This window comes from Suncus etruscus, chromosome 1 (genome assembly GCF_024139225.1).
Source record: "Suncus etruscus isolate mSunEtr1 chromosome 1, mSunEtr1.pri.cur, whole genome shotgun sequence".
Classification (NCBI taxonomy): domain Eukaryota; kingdom Metazoa; phylum Chordata; class Mammalia; order Eulipotyphla; family Soricidae; genus Suncus; species Suncus etruscus.
Genome location: NC_064848.1, coordinates 24,969,081 through 24,992,302, shown reverse-complemented (window position 1 = coordinate 24,992,302; position 23,222 = coordinate 24,969,081). Strand labels below are relative to the sequence as shown.

At 37.0% G+C, this 23,222-nt stretch overlaps 1 protein-coding gene across 1 annotated transcript in view; it reads right to left on the bottom strand.

The window, feature by feature from the left end:
* The window catches only part of AGTPBP1 (ATP/GTP binding carboxypeptidase 1), a 131,938-nt gene that overhangs the window by 9,691 nt on the left and 99,025 nt on the right, over positions 1–23,222 (bottom strand). The window contains exons 20-25 of the mRNA XM_049784133.1: positions 19,832–19,976; positions 16,340–16,493; positions 14,672–14,852; positions 11,625–11,754; positions 10,051–10,182; positions 3,288–3,464 (exon numbers count right to left, since the gene is read on the bottom strand). Coding sequence (XP_049640090.1) covers positions 3,288–3,464; positions 10,051–10,182; positions 11,625–11,754; positions 14,672–14,852; positions 16,340–16,493; positions 19,832–19,976 — 919 coding nt within the window. The remainder of the gene's footprint in view (positions 1–3,287; positions 3,465–10,050; positions 10,183–11,624; positions 11,755–14,671; positions 14,853–16,339; positions 16,494–19,831; positions 19,977–23,222) is intronic.

The following is a 23,222-nucleotide window of genomic DNA, read 5'->3' as shown; positions in this document are numbered from 1 at the left end:
TATACATAAAGCTAAGGTGTTTGTTATCTTCTGGCTTTAGCTCATTAAGATAAACAAAAATACTTTAACAAAGTTAATACTTTATTTAAAAAAAAATAAATAAAAGGTTGATGCTCTGTAGTTAGTACTCAATAAACACAATGTCTTGATTTATTACTAGTACACTAGTTTAAAAGTAAAATTACTTAAGGGCCAAAGCGGTGGCACAAGCCTTGCCCTCACTAGCCTAGGACAAACGGAGGTTCGATCCCCTGGAGTCCAATATGGTCCCCAAAGCCTGCCGTGATTTCTTTTCTTTTCTTTTTATATATATTTTAGCCACTCCTCATCCTTTTTAATCACTGTAGGGAGCCCCTTAAGAACAGGCCGAAAATGCAGGGTTGAAATGCAGGCATAGACTTTTGCTAAAAGCAGGCATATTTGAGAATTGATTGTTAACCATTTAAGACTTATGGGCACCAAACAGAGACCCATAAAGCAGGTAGCCTCGAGAAGTAAATGCAAACATTTAAGATCTCTTTATCCCACCTGCCGGAGATAGGTTCCATTATCAGTACTTCCCCGATCTGATGGAGACAAAGCTCATTATCTGCACATTTCATCTCACCTGCCAATGGATTCTGTTATTCGTCCTGTTCAATATATCTATCTCTTATTGATATATTTATGAGTGGAGCTGTGCACACAAAAAAGTATTTAAGCTGGGCCTTAAGTTTCAATAAATGGAACTGGATTCAGTCTTGGCTGGAATCCTTTTCCCACTTTTGTCCGTCTCTGTGTCTGTCTTTGTCTGTCAAGTCTGTCTTTGTGTCTTTGTGTTTGCGTCTCCCTCCAAGAAAGAATAACCACATCTTAACTGGTGCCCCTGCAGGAAGGGCACCCACAAATCACTCCATGCATGTAAGGTACATGGAATGCTGGGCCTCTAATCTGACTGGTTCAGTTTGCTAGGCAAGCACCTTTCTGCTGGGTCAGGGGTCAGGCCTCATTCCAGGAGCAATTTCTGAGTGCATAGCCAGGGTTAACCTCTGAGCGTCACTGGGTGAGGCCCAAAAACCAAAAAATAAAATAAAATTAAATTAAAAAGTAAAATTACTTAATATAATACTTTCAAAATGTCTATTCTTTTTGACTATTCTCAACATGTTGGGAAGAGACATTTTGGAGGCTCTGCTACTACTCTTGGCATTCAAATATGATCACATATTTTCATGAAATGTCCTAATTCCATTAGCCTGGTTGCCAATATTAATGAATTAACAAGGCTGAAATGTGTATAATTGAAAATTACCTTACACTTTTACATTGTAAGATAATTAGAAGTGAAAACAAAAAGAGGGTATCTGTCAAAAATCAGAAATCTAGGGGCCAGAGAAGTGGTACAGTGGTAGGGCATTTGCCTTGCACATGGCTGACCTAGTATGGACCTCAGTTTGATCCCCGGGGGATCCTATATGGTCCTTCAAGCCAGGAACGATTTCTGAGCACATTGCCAGGAGTAACCCCTGTATGTCACCAGGTGGGGCCAAAAAACAAAAATATCACAAATCTAATATAATAAATTATTAGTAAAATAAGCTTCTACATTCCAAATTCAAAATGCCCATTTAGGGGCTGGAGAGAAAGCATGGAGGTAAGGCGTTTGCCTTTCATGCAGAAGGTCATCGGTTTGAATCCCGGTGTCCCATATGGTTCCCTGTGCCTGCCAGGAGCAATTTCTGAGCATGGAGCCAGAAATAACCCCTGAGCACTGCCGGGTGTGACCCAAAAACCACACAAAAAAAAAAGGAATGCCCATTTAGAAGCCAAAGAGATAGCACAGCAGTAGGGCATTTGCCTTGCATGCAGCCGATCCAGGATGGACCTAGGTTCAATTCCCTGAATCCTAAAAGGTCCCCCGAGCTTGCCAGGAATGACTTCTGAGCACAGAGCCAGGCTGAGTGCGCTCAGGTATGGCCCAAAAAAACAAACCAAACAAACAAATAGAATGCCATTTAAAACTGTGCCTCCCCAAAATAGATATAGAAAACTTTAGCAAAACCCCAATGCTCATGATTAACCCCTAATAGAGCATGGGGGGGACAATATGTGATGTGATAATTCCAACTGGGGCCCAAGAGGATGTAAGGATGTCTTAACTGCTGTACTATCTCTCCTGCAATACTAATATCCCAATAAGGTTTACTAAAAGTTTTATGTTACTGAAACAGGATTCACTGGAGACCCTGACCTGATAGACTTCTACCCCATTAGCAACCAAGCCTCCTGCAGATATTTTTGGGGTCTAAAAAGGATATTAAGGCCAGAGTAATAGTACTTTGGTTTGTCTGGCATGTGGCTGAACCAGGTTCAATCCCCAGCAACCTAAAAGGTCCACTGAGCCATGCCAGGAGTATTCTCTGAGCAGTCATGAAATTCACCAACAGAAAAATAAAAAAATAACTTCACACATAGGAACAGCCTTTAAAGTGCAAAAGGCAGATTGGTTATATATCTCTTTAAGGTGCTATTCCTTTAATGAAGAAAAGAAAACTTAGGGGAAGGAGTCAGCAATAGTTTCACCAGCAACTCACAGAGATGGAAGATGACACAATACTTCCTGTCAATCTAAGGTGACCTCTTCCTGAAATCCTCCCTTCTAGGATGATATTAAAATGCAAATCACAAAATAAGGAAGGAAGGAAGGAAGGAAGGAAGGAAGGAAGGAAGGAAGGAAGGAAGGAAGGAAGGAAGGAAGGAAGGAAGGAAGGAAGGAAGGAAGGAAGGAAGGAAGGAAGGAAGGAAGGAAGGAAGGAAGGAAGGAAGGAAGGAAGGAAAGAAGGAAAGAAGGAAGGAAGGAATGCAAATCACCACAGCTTTTTTTTTTTTTTTTTGGTTTTTTGGGTCACACCGGCAGTGTTCAGGAGTTACTCCTGGCTCTGCACTCACAAACTGCCCCTGGCAGGCACGGGGGACCATACCAGATGCCGGGTTTCGAATCACCAATCTACATGAAAGGCAAACGCCTTACCTCCGTGCTATCTCTCTGGCCCCAACCACAGCTTTTTTTAATGAGTGTGATCCCTGTTGAGAATATGTACTAGCACTACAACTAAAGGCTTGTGGACAAGAGTAATGAAGTCGAGTGTATAACTGTGCATGCATAACCCCATCAGTACAGCAGCACCAATAAAGGGAAGAAGGGAAGAAAAAAGACATTATGTGATTCCATCCAATTCAACAGACATATTATTGAATATATACCTGAAAATAAGAGAAGCATATAGAAAAGTCCTAAAATGGTTTACCTTATATTTTCCCTGATCACAGCCGCACAAAGTACTTTCCATGGTGTAACTTCTTTGTACTCCTATTTCCCTCCAAACTACAACACGTGCTGTGGATTCTTTAGACTTTTCTACCACAAAGCTACAACTGCTCATGCAAAATGCTGGAGCAATATTGCTTAGTATTTTAGGCAAAGTCTGCAAAAAATAGATGCAATGAAATACAAGTAAATCAAGAGTCTATAAAATTTAAAATACTTGCTACTTTCAAATATGAAAATTGTTTAAAACACAAAGAAAATGTTATTCAAATGAGTTAGTTCTGAAATTTACACTGAAAATGTTAATGAATGTTAAACAACCAACCAATAAATTAAAATAGTTACAATATTTTGTGCAACTTCTAATTATTCTTAATTTTGCCTGAAAGTGTAACTCTAGAATACATGCTGAGGATTTATAAAATAAATGGTAAAGATTGGAGAAATAGTCTAGCAGATATTAACTTACACTACACATCTAGGTCAATAAATTGTAACTATATGATCTGATACTGCTGGATCATATCAGAGCTCAATTTCTAGTTTTTTTGAGGAATATCCATATTGTTTTCCAAAATGGACTGGTTTCATCTCTTTATTTAGTAAACTTGATTCGAAGGTACTTGATTTTCTGATGCTCAACTGTTGTCTTTTTTTTTTTTAATTATCTCTTCTCTTTCCATTATTATATATATATAGAAAAGCAAAGGACTGTTGAATGTTGATTTTTATAGCCTGCAACAGTATTGTAGAGATCTATTTTTTCCTAGAATTCTTTACCATGAAGTCTTTAGAATTTTCTAAGTTTCATAACATCTGAAAATAGTGAGAAACTGAAACTAAAAGAGAAATTCGCTTCCTATCTATATGATCTTGATATCATCTTCTTATCTATTTGCTATGGAAAGAACCACCAGTAATATATTGAATAGAAGTGGCAAGAGCAGAAACCTTTCTCTTGTGCCAGATCTCAGGTGAAAGGCTTTTAGTTTTTCCCCACTGAATATGTTCGCTGTGGGCTTTTCACAAATCGCTTTGACTATACTAAAGGAAGTTCCTTTAATTCCCCTCTTGCTGAAGTATCATGAATTAAAACAAAATCTTGTTAATATAATTTCACTGTATCAATTGATATAATCACATGATTTTTGTCTTTTACTGATAATGCATATAATGGTTTTTTTTTTTTTTTGGTTTTGGTTTTTGGGTCACACCTGGCAGTGCTTAGGGGTTACTCCTGGCTCTACGCTCAGAAATCGCTCCTGGCAGGCTCAGGGGACCATATGGGATCCGGGATTCGAACCAATGACCTTCTGCATGAAAGGCAAACGTCTTACCTCCATGCTATCTCTCCAGCCCCTGATATGGTATATAATGTTAATTGAATTCCTTGCATTCCTAGAATGAATCCTATCTGATCACTGTGTATGACATTTTTGAGAAATTGTTGGATTCTACTTGCTAGTAGTCTGTTGAGGGTCTTTGCATCTTTGTTTACCCAGGATATCAACCTATAATTCTCTTTTGTGTGGTGTCTCTGTCTGCTTTTGGTATCAGGGTAATCTTTTTTTGTTTTTTCAATTTCCTAGATTAGCTTGAAACAATGGGCATTGGGTCCTCTATAAATCTTTGAAAGAATTCACTAGTAAATACATGTGGTCTCAGACTTTTGTTTTTGGGAAGCTATCAGATTAGTAATGGGTCTGTTCATGTATTCCAAATCATCTTGGTTCAACATTGGTAGGTCAGAGGAGTTCAAGAATTTATTGATTTCTTCTAAGTTCTTTCATTTTGTGGCACAAAGATTCTCAAAGTAATCTTTGATTATCCTCTGAATTTTTGTAATACCTATTGTAATCTCCCTTTCACTTCTATTCTGATTTGTTAGGCTTCTCTCTCTCTCTCTCTCTCTCTCTCTCTCTCTCTCTCCTCTCTCTCTCTCTCTCTCTCTCTCTCTCTCTCTCTCTCCTCTCTCTCTCTCCCTCTCTCTCTCTCTCTCTCTCTCTCTCTCTCTCTCTCTCTCTCTCTCTCTCAGTCAGTCAGTCACACTAATGGTTTGTCAATCTTGTTTAGGAATGAACTTTTGCTTCCATTGATCTTTTGGATTAGTTTTTGGGGGAGGTTTCCAATTAATTAATTTCAGCTCTAAGTTTATTATTTTCTTCCTGCTGCCTGCTTTTGGCTCACTTTGTTGGTCATTTTCTAATGTCTTAAGCTGTGCTGTTAAGTTATTTATGTAGGCCCTTCTTCCTTCATGATGAATGCTTGCAAAGCTATAAATTTTCCTATTCATACTGCCTTTGATGTATCCCACAAATATTCTTTTTTTTGTTTGTTTTTGTTTTAGGGCCCCACCTGGCGGTGTTCAGGGGTTACTCCTGGCTGTCTGCTCAGAAATAGCTCCTGGCAGGCACGGGGGACCATATGGGACACCGGGATTCGAACCAGCCACCTTTGGTCCTGGATCGGCTGCTTGCAAGGCAAACGCTGCTGTGCTATCTCTCCGGGCCCACAAATATTCTTAATTCCTGTTCTCATTCTCTTTTGTTCTTTTGTCAAACTTTCCTCTTTGTCTTTCTTTCTGACCCGCTGGTTTTTCAATAGTGAGCTGTTTAACTTTCAGGTATTAAAAATTAGTTCTCTGTTTCTGTTTGCAATTCACTTTTAATTTCAATGTATCATGGTCTAAGAATATAACTGATACAATTTCTATCCTCTTGATATTATGGAAGCATGTTTTATGGCCTAGCATATGATCTATTTTCGAGATGTTCCTTGTACACTAGAAAATACTTTGTACTTGGCTTTTTAGAGATGAAAAGTTCTATATGCATCTACTAACCCACTCTCTTCCATTTCTTCTTTCAAAACCAGTATTTCCTTTTAGAGTGTTAGCCTGGTTGATCTATATAGAGGTGACATTGTAGCGCTGAAGCCTCCAACTACTATTGTGCTGGAATTGAATGATTTTTATCATTTATGATACATTTGTAGCAAAATGCTACTCCAGCAACAGAAACTAATACATGATCATAAAATAGTTGGGAGTCCTGGGAACATTTTCTCCCAACTAATATCAACAATTCTGACCAGAAATAGAAGATACTCATTAGTATGCGAAGAGTCTGGAGTCCTTAACATGTGAACGAAAAGTAATCAGAAATAACTGGTCATAAAACATTTCTGATGGATAGGTTTTAAATGCCTAGTAATCTGAAAAAATAAATGTTACAAAAATATCATTTATTCTGTCTAAAACACAGCATCATTTTATATCTTCTTTAAAAACAAAACCCATATAACCTAGGATGAAAGAATTTCAAAAACAAGATATCTGAGACAACGGCATCTGATACCTTCTTTTTTTCCCTAGAATATTCTTTTGTTTGGGTGAAGGTACCTTCATGAGCTTCTAGAAAGAGATTTTGTGGGACAAAGGGATAGTACACTGGGTGGGTACTTTTCTTGCATGTGATCAATCTGAGTTTGGTCGTTGGCATTCCTTAGGGCAGGGGTCTCAAACTCAATTTACCTGGGGGCTGCAGGAGACAAAGTCGGGGTGAGGCAGGGCCGCATAAGGGATTTCGCTTACCAAATATTCACAATAAAAAATCGCATTAGTAAGAAAAAAAATCGCATTAAACATTTGCATACCCCGAACAGAACTGCTCTGGGTATGCGAGTATTTAAGGCGATTTTTTTCTTACTAATGTGATTTCTATTGCAATTATTTGGTAAGCAAATAATTGCGAATACGGCGATATTTGAAGGCTAGCCTCGGGCCACAAAATGTTGTACGGAGGACCACAAATGGCCTGCGGGCCGCAAATTTGAGACCCCTGCCTTAGGGTCTCCTGACCATGGCTTGGAGTAAGTCCTGAATGCAGAAATAGGAGTATCTCTGAATTTCCAGTATGGCCAAAGAAAAACCAAAACCAAACCATACGAAAAGTTTTTTAAACATAAGTTTAAGAGAGAGAGAAATAAAAAGAGGTTTTGTAAGGCAATTAAAACAATTTTTAAATGCCTGGAATATATTTTTTTACATTCACATTTATTACTAGAATGAGGCATAAAATTTTTAAAAGGGAAACCTAGCTGATAATCATGAAGGAATTACTACATTAAGTTTGTGGTTCAGTGTTCCTATTGAGAAATCCAATGCATTCTGATACATAATTCCTATTTAAGAGGATCTGAAAATTTGCAGAAATTTCTCTTGCTAAAAAGTCAATAATTTGGGGCTAGAGTGGTAGCACAGTGGTATGGCATTTGCCTTGCATGCAGCTGATGCAGGATGGACACAGTTTCAATCCCGACATCCCACATGGTCTCCTGAGCCAGGAGCAATTTCTAAGCACAGAGTCAAAATAATCCCTGAGCCATTGGGTATGATCCAAGAAACACCCCCCCCCCCCAAAAAAAAGTTAATAATTTTCCTGCCCTCCTCTTGCTCTCCCTCCTTTCTTCTTTCTTCCTTTCCGGTCTTTCTCCTCCCTTCCCTCCCTCCAAGAAACAAAAACAAAATTTTCCTAAGCACTATCAATGAACAGTTCAGTAGACATGTGGGAAGTAGAGAAGATCCCAATTGTAACAACGCATGAAGTATCTAGAAATAGGGCTGGACAGATAGCTCAGGGGATGGAGCTCATGCTCTGCATTTGTAAAACCTGAGTACAATCCCTGACACTGCATGACCCTCCAAGCACTAGGGCCAGTGTGGCCCTGTGATGCCCTGCACTGCTAGATGTGAACAGCACTGCATTGCCAGGCAGACTAACAGACCTTCACGCCTCCGCAGACAGTGAGTATCATTGGGAATGGCCCCTGCTTCCCTATGTACTTCTTAGGAGACCCTCCCAGATAGCTCTCATATTTGTGGTATATAGAGTGACTGAATAAGTAAATAGTAAAAGTAGATAGCTAGATTATTACTGACTGTATAGTGAGAAGAATAGAGGAGGAAATAAATTGAGAGTAAGGAAGAAGATAAGAAAGTGAAGTAATGTGGGAACAATGGTCATGGGCCTCGATTATACAGGTGATGTGGGAGAGTGGCAGAGCTATACAACTGACTCAACAACACTTAAAACATAAGATCTGGGGCAAAAGTGATAGCACAGTGGTAAGGTGTTGCCTTGCGCGCGGCTGATCCAGGACGGACCTTGGTTCGATCCCCGGCGTCCCATATGGACCCCCAAGCCAGGAACTTGGGTGTGGCCCAAAAACAAAAACAAAAACAAAACCCCACCAAAATCATGAGCTCTATACCTATAACCATAGAAGTCTGAAATGTAGCTGTCAAGGTTGGAGGAAAGAGGGTTACAGGAGTGACATGGGAGCTCTGGTAAAGAGAAATGACACTGATGATGGGATATTATATTGCGTAAAATTCAACTATCAGTAACTCTGTAAACTATAGTTCTTTAAATAAAAAAATAATCAGTAACAAACAAGGACACATTTAAGAATACATCTAACAAAAATGTCAGCTCTATGTGCATATATTATACATAGAATATAAAACACATACACACAGAGAATATGAAAGACCCAACTGAAAAAACAGAGAATAATGTTCAAAGACATGAATTTTATATATATATATATAATCATTCTTTACAAAATAGTTTAAATTCAACAACTCTGATCCAAATCTTGAGTTCACTCACAAAATGATATTAAAATAAAAAATACAAAGGATTTGAGACAATATAAAAATAAAATAAGATATGGGGCCGGAGAGATAGCATGGAGGTAAGGCGTTTGTTTGCCTTGCATGTAGAAGGTTGGTGGTTCAAATCCCGGCATCCTATATGATCCCCCAAGCCTGCCAGGAGCGCTTTCTGCGTGTAGAGCCAGGAGTAACCTCTGAGCGTGGCTGGGTGTGACCTCAAAAAAGAAACCAAAAAAAAAAAAAGAAAAGAAAAGAAAATAGAATAAGATATGAAAATGTGGGACCTGAGTGATTGCACAGTGGTAGGGCATTTGCCTTGCACGCAGCTGACCCAAGACAAATGGTGGTTTGAATCCTGGCATCCCATATGGTCCCCCGAGCCTGTCAGGAGCAATTTCTGAGCGTAGAGCCCAGAGTAACCCCTGAGTGCCAGTGGGTGTGACTCAAAAACCAAAAAAACGAAAAAAAATAAAACAACAAAAACAAAGATAAGAAAATGTGCCCTAGCAGGTGTCAATAATTATAAAGCTAAAGCAACTTAACCTATGTTCCGGACAAAGAAACAGAAATAAGAATGACAACAATGATAACCTTAGAACACACCAAGCATGTAGAAAAACAGGGTATGAAACAGACACCTTTACAAAGTTGGTAGTAGAAGGACATAGTGGTAGAGCTGGACAGGTGTAAAGTGTTAGGGCGGTTGCCTTGAATGCATCCAACCTGGGTTCAGTCCCCAGGCATCCTATAAGGTCCCTCCAAGTACCATAATAGTAATTTCTCAGTGCAGATTTTAGATTAACTCTGACCACTACCTGGTGTGCACCAAAAACCAAAAAGCTGGTTATCCATGAGGAAAATAAAATCAGAGCTCCAGATCTCTCATGCCAAAATAAATTCCAAATAGACTAAAATCTGAATGCAAAGAGCTAAAACTTTTTGAAAAAAATTTGTAATGAAAATGATACAAAAATGGCAAAATTAAGTTAATCTGAGTAGTTTATACATATTAAATTATTTTCTGTAGCTTTCTGCAACAAGTTGGAAACTGGTCCAAGATAATTACCCTGTACCCCGCATCTTCCATGACGTCACAGGAAGCTGCATTGTCACTGTTATGCCAGACTGTTTCCTTAATGCTGCAGCCATACATGAATACATTCTTCTTTCGGGAGTGGCCATGATAATCACAGTAAACCTCAAAGAAATAATTAAAAACCTTTCAACACATCTATGCCAAATACCTCAAATTAACATAAGGCCAATCGGTCTGTTTTTTATTTCTAAAGTAAGCAAGTCACCATTTGATAAACAGAAAGAATAAAAGAAACATCATGTAGTTTTGTTGGGTCTATCATTCATTCTAGAATGGCTAAAAATTTTGCAAGCACCAAGTTCCAGTGTTTTTCTATCTACTGAGTTACAGCTGTGCCTTTACTACCGAGATAATTATATAAAAATTTAATTAAAGATCATCAAAATATTCATGCATGTACACACATAAAATACACACTATAAAATAGAGGGTGGCTTTATTCAAAATTTTAAGAGGTAGACTAACAGTAATGTGGGGGTCAGTGGTGATGGTGAAGGTGCTGTAACTTTATACATTAAAAAACCCTAAATTTTATTGTTACCTGTTACCTAAACTCCAATAAAAATAAATATGAAAGAGTTATAGGTAAAAGCAGGCAAAATTTTTAAGTACAGTATACAAGCATACATGCTCAATATGCCCCTCTGCACAAGTTTTTTCCTCCTTATCAGACAAAGACAAACTAGTTTAAACACAACCAAATGGGAACACACCCAAAAGTCCTAGAACAGAAGCAGCATATGATCTATGAAGAAGCTTCTCAAAAAATCTATGTCATCTTTCCTGAATGTGTGCTCAAGACTTTAAAGATCACAGAAGATTGACGAATTCAGGTAAGTTTCTACTAGTTTATGTATCTGAAAAATCTATCTCTTTGATGTTCAGTAAAATCACATACCTATAACTTGCAAACATAAGTTCCAATATGATAAATAAGACTTTTGAAATCTAAAAACTCAAGAGTTGAGAAAGCATGAATATATTGGATAAACTTGACACCATAATTATTATTGAATTGATAGACATTTTAAATATATTTCTCTTGAAATTATTAGTACTCACATTTAATAAAAATAGTATTTAAGATACTGTTAATAAAATAATAAAATCATTTCATCAGCTATACAAAGTACAGTGGGCAAAAAGACAGTACATGAGTTAAGCATTCATCTTGTGGGGCCAAAGCAACAGTACAGTATTTTTTTGGGGGGGGAGGGTACGGTGCTTGCCTTTTACACAACTAATCTCGGTTCAATCCCCTATACCCTATCATGAATGATTCATAAGCTCAGAGCCAGAAGTAACCTGAGCACTTCCAGATGTGGACCAAGCCTCTACCCCCCCAAAGTACCCATCTTCCATACTGCAGACCCTGGTTTGATGTCCAGAAGTATATATGGTGGTCCCCGAGAAATGCCAAGAGTAATCTCTGAGCACAGAGGAAGGAGCAAGCCTTACAATAACCAAGTATCCCCCAAGCCCCTCACATCCACCTCCTGCCCCTCTCCATTGAAAACAAAGAACAAAACAATAGTGCTACTTACCAGAGGTAAACGATTCACAGCAGCCAGGTACTGTAGCAGTCCCTTGGTGTGGTAAATCGTAGGGTGTAAATCTGGATTTGGACTCTGCCATTGTCTATTCAAATCTTCTCCACTTAAAGAGCAGCGGTGACTATACATGCATGAACCAAAGACAGAGATCCATACCAATAAATTCTCAATTATTTATTAATTCTACCATTTTATCCCACTAAATATTTCAAGTAGGTATAGACTATGGGCTCAGTCAAATACAAATTGTGTTCATTCAATAGAGTCAGTGGGTTGGAACAACAGTACAGTGGGTAAGGTGCTGGCCTTGCATACAGCTGACCCATGTTTAGTCTCTGGCTTCCCATATGGTCCCCTAAACCTGCCAGGAGTAATCCCTGAGCAGATCGTAGAGTAAACCTTGAACACAGCCAGGTGTGTCCCACAAACCTAAATAAATAAACAAACACAAATTTAGTATTTGCTATGTGCAAAATCTTGCATTACAGGAATTTCTTTTTTTTTGCATTACAGGAATTTAACTATTAAAATTTTCATATGCATACATCAAAGCTTTCAAGTCATACAGAAAGATAACTCTCAATTCAGAATGTTGTTTTATAGTCATAAACTTTTTGGTAGTACTTCCTTTCTGACTATAAAGTAATTTTTTAATTAATAACTTTATTTAAACACCTTGATTACAAATATGATTGTAGTTGGGTGTCAGTCATGCAAAGAACACCCCCCTTCACCAGTGCAACATTCCCATCACCAATGTCCCAAATCTCCCTCCTCCCCACCTCATCCTCACCTGTACTCTAGACAGGCTTTCTACTTCCCTCATTCATTCACATTGTTATAATAGTTCTTAATGTGTTATTTCTCTAACTGTACTTATCACTCTTTGTGATGAGCTTCAAGTCATGAGCTGGACCTTCCAGCCCTCCTCTCTTTTGTCTCTGCGAATTATTGTAAAAATGTCTTTTATTTTTCTTAAAACCCATAGATGAGTGAGACTATTCTGTGTCGATCTCTCTCCCTCTGACTTATTTCACTTAGCATAATAGATTCCATGTACATCCATGTATAGGAAAATTTCATGACTTCATCTCTCCTGACGGCTGCATAGTATTCCATTGTGTATATGTACCACAGTTTCTTTAGCCATTCATCTGTTGAAGGGCATCTTGGTTGTTTCCAGAGTCTGGCTATGGTAAATAGTGCTACAATGAATATCAGTGTGAGGAAGAGATTTTTGTATTTTACTTTTGTGTTATAAAGTAATTCTTCATTATCTTTTCATACTAATAGTCTATGATTATTTTTATTATAGAACCTTTATTATATTAGTTATTTTGTAAAACTGCTGGTCTGGGTGCTTCTGAGAAAGATAGGCACATGGATGGAATATAGTCTTATAAAAACTCAACAGTCTTCAATAGACATTGGAAATTTAAATAAAAAGTGATATTATTAATTACAATTCAACATTCGTGAATTACACCTACACATAAAAAGATCATTTTAGGGGTAGGGTGATAGCACATATGTTAGTGTGAGCCTGTAGGCCTGAGCACCTCTGGGGAGAGACCTCGGGGCCCCAGAATCACTGGGGCAGATCAAGCATCACCAAATCCTTACATCCTAGCAATGACCTAATTGTAGTCCACCTTTCTGAGAATCACTGGGATTGCCCCCAGTGGTTTCTAAGCAATGCTTGCAAAAATCAAAATAAAAATTACTTTAAAAAAACACATTTTAGTTCTAAAAGAACATTCTAAAAATATATCCCAGTGAAAAAATTAATGGTTTACTAAAATATGAGAAATATGCCACAATGAATGAACAATATATGGTATGTTCAATTTAAGAAGTTCATGATAGCAAAATTAAATCATATCTTTCAGATCTGCTATAAACCTTGTCTAATTGCATGATAAATATATGCAGTATCTATAAACTATCAACACTTGAAAGGAAATTACCATCTGGTATTTTTAGTCAAAAAGGTTAATTTTTAGAGATAGGAAAATACCATCTCAAATCTAAAAGTGGTTGCAGATGAAGCAAATATTCCAAATCAGTGAAAAGATATTCCAGCACTAGATAAAGAGAAGGGAAGGAGGGAGGAAGGAAGGGAGGGAGGAGGGAGGGAGGGAGGGAGGGAGGGAGGGAGGGAGGGAGGGAGGGAGGGAGGGAGGGAGGGAGGGAAGATGAAGTGAATGGAAGGAATAAATATGGGTCAGGGAGATAACTCAATGGTAGAACATAAGCAAGGCCCTAAGCTTCAGTCCTGCACCACATGGCTCTCTGAGCACTGCTGTTAAGACATTGGTGGCCCCTAAGCGTTACCTGAAGTGGCCACTATTTTTATTTTTAAAAAAGTAAGAAATTATATTTTTGATTGGGGGGGGGATGAAAACTGAGTCACATCTTACAGTGCTCAGACAGTACACTCAAGGATTTGTGCTCATGGGTTGCTCCCCACAGCAGACCTTAAAGGGCCATATGTAGCACCAGAAATTAAACTAAGACAGGTCACATGCAAGACAGGCAAGTGCTTTAACTTCTATACTCTCTCTTACAGTCTCAAGTTACTATATAAGAAATATTTCTGATGTCCTGACACTGTGATTTTTCTTCAAATAATTTAAGCAAGATATAGAGCTAAATAGAAGTTTTCCAATTATACCACCATAAGTATATATAACTATATTTTTACTTAAAATTATCTTAAATATAGGCCAGAGAGGTGGCACAAGCTTTGCCTGTGCTATCCAGGATGGACCGCAGTTCAAACATCTGGCATCCCATATAGTCCCCCAAGCCAGGAGCAATTTCTGAGCACATAGCCAAGAGTAACCCCTGAGCGTCACCAGGTGTGGCCCACAAAAAACAAAACTAAAATAAAATTATCTTAAATATTCTTCCTCCAAATCTGTTTATAGAAAATCCTATTTTTGTTCCCCAAATTCACTTACATGCTATTTGTTGACACTTTTATACAGTTCAGACCCAGTAATTTATCATATTTCTCTAACTGCTGGTTAACTTACTTTCCATTGATGACACCATCTGGATTTAGCATGGGGACAATTTTAAAAATATAGGTTTCTCGTAAGGTCTGAGCAGTAGGGTTATTACTCATGAGATACTCCAGTGTTCCTTTCATTACCCAACTTGCATTAGTTTCTCCAGGATGTACTCGAGCAGATAAGAAAATATACGGGCGATTTCCTAAAGTACACACAAAATCTCAAATGAAAAGAAATATATTAAAAGCCTGCCTGGTATTTTACTTTCAAGCTTCAAAAATATTTCTGTTCCATTTTGCAATCTGATTGAAATTTGCAGAGAAATTCACTATGCATAGACTAAAGGACTTTCAAGAGGAAAGAAATTAAAAAAAAACAACCATAAGCTGTAGCCTGAAGGAGTTCATAATATGAGCATAAAGAGTATTTGAGCCACTTATACAATATAATCTTACATTTTGTAAAGAATAACAATGATGATTTAAATGCACAATTATTTCTCAGATAAAAGAAAAAATATCCTATCTGGATGCTTTGCCGCTATCCCACAAGGGGAAATAGGTTTGATCTGCTTATGTAGTTACAAAGAAAAAAATAATTTTCTCTATACATTTAGGTACACGTGTCTAAAGAAACCATCTGTTCAAGTGCTATTTTCAGGCACAGCAAACTCATTCTTTCCTGACAACACTTTATCAAAATTAAATTTTAACAAACATAGCCATGTTTGAAGAAAAATTTAAAATTTAAAGGACAGGGATTATAGTAATTAGTGAAAGCATCAAAACACTTTGTAGGTTTCTATTTATTAATAAATTAGTTATAAATATTTTAATCAATGTGCTATATTATATAAACTTATAAGAGAGTTACTGCATTATGCTAAGTCATGATAACTCAAGATAAGAAATATAGGATTAGTATTATTAATTGATCTTAGAGATCAACTCATATAAGTTTCTTCATTTTCTAAATGAGTAAACAGGCCAAAAAGGTACCATATTTTTCATACCATATGATGCACTCCCACCACTCCCCTCCAAGATGAGGAAAATGTCTGTACATCTTATGAAGTGAATACTGCTTGGAGTTGAAGCCTGAGTACAGTGAAGAACATATACTAACCACTTGATATCTGCAGTGTTATGATCCCTTTATTGTGCAGACATACCATAATATAAGCAACCAGGTTAACGCACTCTCATTGTCACAAATAGAGCTTTTGTTTAAGACTATTTGGTTGCTGCTGCAACTTTTATTTTTTTATATTAATAAAATGTAATTTAAAAATGATTTTTAATTTTCTGATGTTAAAAAAAATGAGTTAGATAAGTGTATTTAACCAGCTGTGGACCAGCATATTGTAAATATACTTCAGCCTCGCAAGCTGGTTATTCCCAGTTGCTGTCTCCAGACTGTGTCTCACATTATATTCATTAAGTATTTTAGTACACCATTTGCTTTAGAACACTTTATTTCTTGTATTCCTCATCTAAAAACTGTGCGTCTTATGGTCAGGTGTGTCTTATAGAGCCAAAAATACAGTAGTCTAGGGCTAGGTAGTAACAGGACCAGAACTAAAACCCACATTCTCTGATGCCTAATTCTAGTTTTATTTCCCTCACAAAATGTATATGACGCAAAACACAAACACAATGAAGGCGTTCTGAATAGAATGAGCAGACTCACTGAACTGGCAGATATGTTCATGATACTTAGACTCTGGCACTGCCGTGATGGTCACCAGTGGACAGCTGTTCCCAGACAAGGTTTCACATAACACATCTTTTCGAAAATATATCTGCTGAGGATTGTGTCCTGATTCCAATTTTTGAAGATGCATCTTCATTAAAAAAGAAAAATAACACATTTAAAAGCAAACAATACATAAAGGCATCCATATCACCACAGAACTAGAAGCCATCAGATTCTTAATCTCTTTGAAAAACTCCCAGAGACAGAGGTAGTTTAAAGTCAGTATTGGGATAACTCAACAAGGGAGAGATACAATACCTATATTATATATTGTTTAAAACCACAAGTAAGGGGGCTGGAGAGAAAGCTTGGAAATAGGGCATTTACCTTGCATGCAGAAGGACGGTGGTTTGAATCCCAGCATCCCAAAAGGTCCCCCAAGCCTGTCAGGAGCGATTTCTGAGCGTAGAGCCAGGAGTAACCCCTGAATGCTGCCGGTATGGCCCACGCCCCCCCCCCCAAAAAAAAACCACAGGTAAGATTCGTGCCAGTGGTCTGTAAAAAGCACATGATTCTTCATAGCAAAATGTGTGAAGAATCATTCTAAGTGAAATCAGTAAGATGCTAAATAAGCTCTCATTAATTCGTTTGGGTCTTGCTAACAAATGGGTCATAAAAAAGCATTGGATTTGTAAGGACTTAAAAATTTTGAAACTGAGCAATTGACTGTAGATATTCAAAAGCAGTCTATAACACACACACACACACACACGCACACACACACACACAAAATAAGTACAGACTGTTTGAAGCAACTTATTTCCGATGTATAGAACAATACTAATTCATTGTACCAACTCCTAACTGCATCACCTACATTAGCACTAAAATGCCAATATACAGAAATAAAAATACAATCAATTATGTTTACTCACATGCTTTATAGCTAACAATTATAAACAATATTCATTCTCAATGCTTATTTCAATGTTATGATAGACATTAATGTTTACTTACTCAATGATAAGTAAACACATTGTATCCTTTAGAATCACAAATTTTAATAATCTCACTATAGGTTATATAAAAGTTAAATCCTTTATTTAAAATATTCTGTTAATTTTTTGTGTTCATTCACACAATCAAGATTTATTGTGTGGTCATTGTTATCAGAAACTTTGCCACAGAATGGGAATTCTGAAGGTCTTCTACTGAAGGTACAGATCTTGCCTGCAAAATACAGCCCCTCATCACAACTAATTTCCAAAAGAACACGATAGCCACTGAATCTCCTGAGGTAGACTGATCCAGGCTGACAAAGGTTCATAGTAAGACAGTGAGATCAGACAGTACATTTCAGAGAAATGAAAAAGAATCACTTGAGCAGTAACTTGAGCAGAAAGCAGAGTGACAAGGAGACCAGAGAGATGGTTCAGGAATTACATTGTAGACCCTCCATAAGGTCCTTAGGCATCATCATTCTGGCATCCCTGGATGAGCCCTGGTGATCTTCCATATTACAGGTCCAGGAGCATCACAATTCTCAGTTCCTTCCACAGAACCACCAGCTTGGTTTGTCAAGAATCATCAGGAATATCCCCGGGCATTCAAAACGCAGTTGGGGTATCCCCTCCCCAAAAAAGGAAGGGGTAATTGAGAACTTATTACAGAAAGAAAGACTTGGGTTTACAGTTGTCCAAGCATTAACACAAGCAGTAATGGTTTTTGAGAAAACTAATATATGTAAAACCACCATGCTTAAAAATTTAATAGGTATGTATTTTGCTGTAAAGACTATATCTCATCAAAACTGCAATTCCAACTTAATTTAATAGGTATGTATTTTGCTGTAAAGACTATATCTCATCAAAACTGTAATTCCAACTTACAAGGAGAATAAACTTTGAAGACTAAATCAAAGCATTTTTTTTTATGAATCTAAAACAGTATATGGATAGGTAAAAATTCTGAAGAGTAGAGAAATGGATGATTAAACCACGTTAATAATTTTAGACTTCAACCTTCCAAAAAAGTAAATTGGGGGGCCAGAGAGATAGCACAGCGGTAGGCCATTTGCCTTGCATGTGGCCGACCCGGGACTGACCCAGTTCAATTCCCAGCATTCCATATGGTCCTCCAGCCTGCCAGGAGTGATTTCTGAGTGCAGAGCCAGGAATAACCCCTGAACACTGCTGGGTGTGGCCCCAAACAAACAAACAAATGTTTAAAAAAGTCAATAGGAAACTTTATGCAAGACATGACAGATTAGATATCAGAGTTCTCTGAAAGAAAAATTGGAGGAAAGGATAAAAGTGAATGAAAGTGAATTCTAGCACATTAGTTAAAAATAGATTAACAGAAAAGTATGTGGGACTGAAAGTAAAAGAACACTTTATAATTAAAAATATATACATATGTATATATGGATATGGATATTTAAAAGATAACATCAAACTTTTAATTTAAATATGTAAGCAACTATATCCTTATGTTAGTTATTCAGTTTAAAAAAAAATGCCTAGGGCCGGAGTGATAGTACAGTGGGTAGGACGTTTGCCTTACCCACAGCAAACTTTGGTTCAGTCCGCAGCATCCCTTATTGTCCCCCAGGCCTGTCAGGAGCACTTTCTGAACAGAGTTAGGAGTAATACCTGAGTGTCACTAAGTTTGGCCCAACACCCCAAAAAAGATGTCTAATTATACCTTTATTGTTAGTCATTAAATAAGTCATTTAGCATTCTTAGTATTGCTATTTCTGTGGACTATGGTTTTCCTTGCATTTTTGCTTTACACTTCATAATTCACAATCATTTCTAATTATATTGCCATAATTTCCTTCTGGGTAAACTGAGTCCCCCTTCATGATCCTTGAACCTCAAGCCATTCTTCTCTAAGAATAAATCTACCATAGTAATGAACTTACTATCTTTGTTTTATACAGCAAATAATCAAAAGAACTAACAAAAACATTTACAATCCACATTTTTAAATAAAAAAATTTATATTGCATACATATTTTTCAACTGTAACATTTTCTAAGAAATTCAATGCTTTTGTTGAATTTTACCTAACTGAACTTTGTAAATCATGAATCTTAAGTCATTCTTTTCTTTCTATACACAGGGAATAAAAATGTCAAAGTTCCTAATAGTAAACATTGTACTCACGTATCATTCCTTTTACTAGTCAACAAATTAGCTTCTTAAATTTTTTTTTGTTTTTTTGGGGGCCATGCTTGGCAATACTCATAGGTTATTCTTGGCTTTTCACTCAGGAATTACTTCTGGCAGTACTTGGGGAAACATCTGGGATACCACGGTTTGAGTGTGGGTCAACTTGCAGGGCAAGCATCTTACCCAATGTCTTATCACTCCAGCCCCAAATTTGTTTCATTTTTAAATTTAAATAATTAAATATCTTAATTTTACTAAATAGTTAAATTTTTCATCTAAAAAATAGTCATGATAAAATGCGATGAGTCCTCACCTGTAAAGTTGAATATGTATATGGATAATGATAAGCAAAGTAGCAAACATCATCTTTATGTGGAAAATTGACAGTAAATGTAATTGTATAGTAGGATTTTCCCTTTTGTCCACCTGCAGCAACTGAACTCCTTGAGAAGTGATTTCTGCAATAGCAAAGCATAAAATATGTTTATTTCCTCATAGAAAAACATAGTTCACACATTTTTTAAAGATAACTTCAGGAAAGATGAAAAAAAAACCATGGATTTCATGATATTTAACATAGAGACCCCTAAAAACAGATTAACACACTGATACTGGCACTGCAATTTGTACAAATTAAGCCACATTCAAGCACATGTCACTAGTAGAACATGTCATTGTCAACATGCCAATAATGAAACAGTTATTGACTATCAGCTAATAATGTCATTGCTTGTTTTCCTTGCATGAGGCCAACTCCAATGCATATACTTGGCACCACATATTGTTCCCCCCAAGTGCAATCAAGGATTACTCCTGAACACAGAAACTAGACCCTGAGCACTAGCAGGTATGGCCCCAAGCACCATCCCCCGAAAACAGTAAACTTTACTTTTTGAATTACTAATTTAATTGAGTCATATTCTATATACCAATAAAACTTTTAGAACCCACCCAAAAACCAAAAAAAAAAGTTTTAGAACCCAATCCTGTAATTATATATATATATATATATATATATATATATATATATATATATATATATATATATATATATATATACACACATTAGTAGGTCTAGGTAATGATTCTCAATGACTGCTATAACTCAGATACCACAGGATACTTTATGAGTGGATCAAGTGACAAAACCTCAATGCACTAATAAATCTTAAAAATTAAAAAAAAGAAAAGTAACCGGAGACGAGACATTTCGACATTGTGTTTTCTGATCTGATATATCACTGATGCATCAGTGTTACTATACATCTATGGAACAGTTTCACTGAAAATCTAATCTGAGGTTGATCAAGCTTCTAGCAAATTATTTTATAGAAAATTAGTGATATAAATAATTTAATGCCGTAGGGATACAAACTGAAAAATACAAAATGTGTAATATCCTGAAGGACAAATGAACTAGGTTTTGGGTTTTTGGGGGGGTTTTGGGCCATACCCTGTGATGCTCAGAGATTACTCCTGGCTAGGCGTTCAGAAATCGTTCCAGGCTCAGGGGAACTTTTGGGATGCTGGGGATGGAATCAACATCCGTCCTGAATAGGCCACATGCAAAGCAAACGCCCTACAACTGTGCTATCGATCTGTCTCCTGAACTAGTTGTTTTTTTTTTTAACAAATAAAAGTTGAAAAAAAATAAGTCTATGATTTTAAAACTAAAGATACTCAACTAAAATCAAATGCTACATGCGGTTCTCTGTGGCATGATTACAAAACAACTACCAAACTACATTTAAAAGATAATCAAGGGGGCCTGAAGAGATAGCATAGCGGCGGCGTTTGCCTTGCAAGCAGCCGATCCAGGACCAAAGGTGGTTGGTTCAAATCCCGGTATCCCATATGGTCCCCCGTGCCTGCCAGGAGCTATTTCTGAGCAGACAGCAAGGAGTAATCCCTGAGCACCGCTGGGTGTGGCCCAAAAACCAAAATAAATAAATAAATAAATAAATAAATAAATATATATAATCAAGGGAATCTGAAGAATGGACTATATATTTTGGCATATGAAGACTTTTTCTTGGGTGAGATAAATATAGCATGTTTGAACATTGTTAATAATGGTTAATCTTAATCTACCCAATATTTTCCACTTTAGATATCTGAAATCAACTTGATTCCTAAAATATCAAATCTTGTATTATTTGAACCATATGCTTAAGAAAGGCATAACCAATAAACTTTTCACTCACATAAATATTCAAGGTATTTTCAAATTATATTAATGTAGTCTTGATGAACCTAACCACTGTCTTACAAATAGCTGCTCACCACCAAGATACTGAAGGTTGGGGAAAAAAAAGTAAATTTCACAATTGGTCCCTGCCAATTCCTTTTCCCCACCAAAATGTAACATATATCTTATCACCACATTTTAGTTATGTGGAAGCTTATAGATCATATTTCTTCATATGTTTGTAGAATTTAGTTTTGTTTTCATTTTACAGATGATACAGGAATCAGAAGCTTGGCTATGAGAAAAACTAAGGCATGATGCAAATATCATAAATTCACAAATTCACTAGTTGTAGGCAAAAAGCAACTAGAACAGGGCTTGGTACACAGAAAGTAACTGCTAAATATCTGTCAGACTGAAATGAATTCTAGTCCCAGAGCTAGAAGTAATAAAAAGAAAAAAGGCTTAGCTACACAAAAATTCTTGCCATTATCCTTTGAAATCTTTAGAACTCATCACCTACTCTAACTTTCACAATGTAGAAAAGAAAAATGACTGGTGGTCAATGATAGGTGGTTCTATTATGCTAAAGGAAAACAAACAGTTTAAAGGAGTATAAAGTCACTAAAACTTTAAAACAATTCTCTAACAGTCAAAACTCAGCAATCCTTTAACAAAACTTTTGTTAAACTAAAATTTAACAAGCAATGCCTAACTGCAACTTTGAGAATGAGATAAAATATATTCTTATTGTGCCTGACAAGGAGGTAGGCTTGGGAATGGGTGGGAATACAGGGACAATGTTGAAGGAAATTTTACAATGATCATGGGATTGGTCTTGGAACAAATGTATTATGAGCAACTATGTAATACGTGGTCTTTGAATGCCAAATTTACTTAAGTGCAAATTAAGTACATATTATATGTTTGTTTGTTGTGGGGCCACATCTGGTGACACTCAGGGGTTACTCCTGGCTCAGCACTCAAAAATTACTCCTGGCAGGCTCAGGGAAACATGGGATACCAGGGATTGAACCTGGTTGACAGCAAACAGGAACTCTCCCTGCTGTGCTATCACTATGGCCCCTATATTACTATTTTACATACTATTTATTTTGCTATTAAAAGGGGAATGCCCTACTTCCTCTGTGATATTAACAATACACTTTTTGTCCTTACCCTCAAATATTCATTCACTTTAATTTTCTAAATATTTTACCAGGAGCTGAGCTCCACAACTAAAATTTTTTTTTAAACACCTTGATTACATACATGATTGTGTTTGGGTTTCAGTCATGTAAAGAATACCACCCATCACCAGTGCAACATTCCCATCACCAATGTCCCAAGTCTCCCTCCTCCCCACCCGACCCCCGCCTGTACTCTAAACAGGCTCTCCATTTCCCTCATACATTCTCATTATTAGGACAGTTCAAAATGTAGTTATTTCTCTAACTAAACTCATCACTCTTTGTGGTGAGCTTCCTGAGGTGAGCTGGAACTTCCAGCTCTTTTC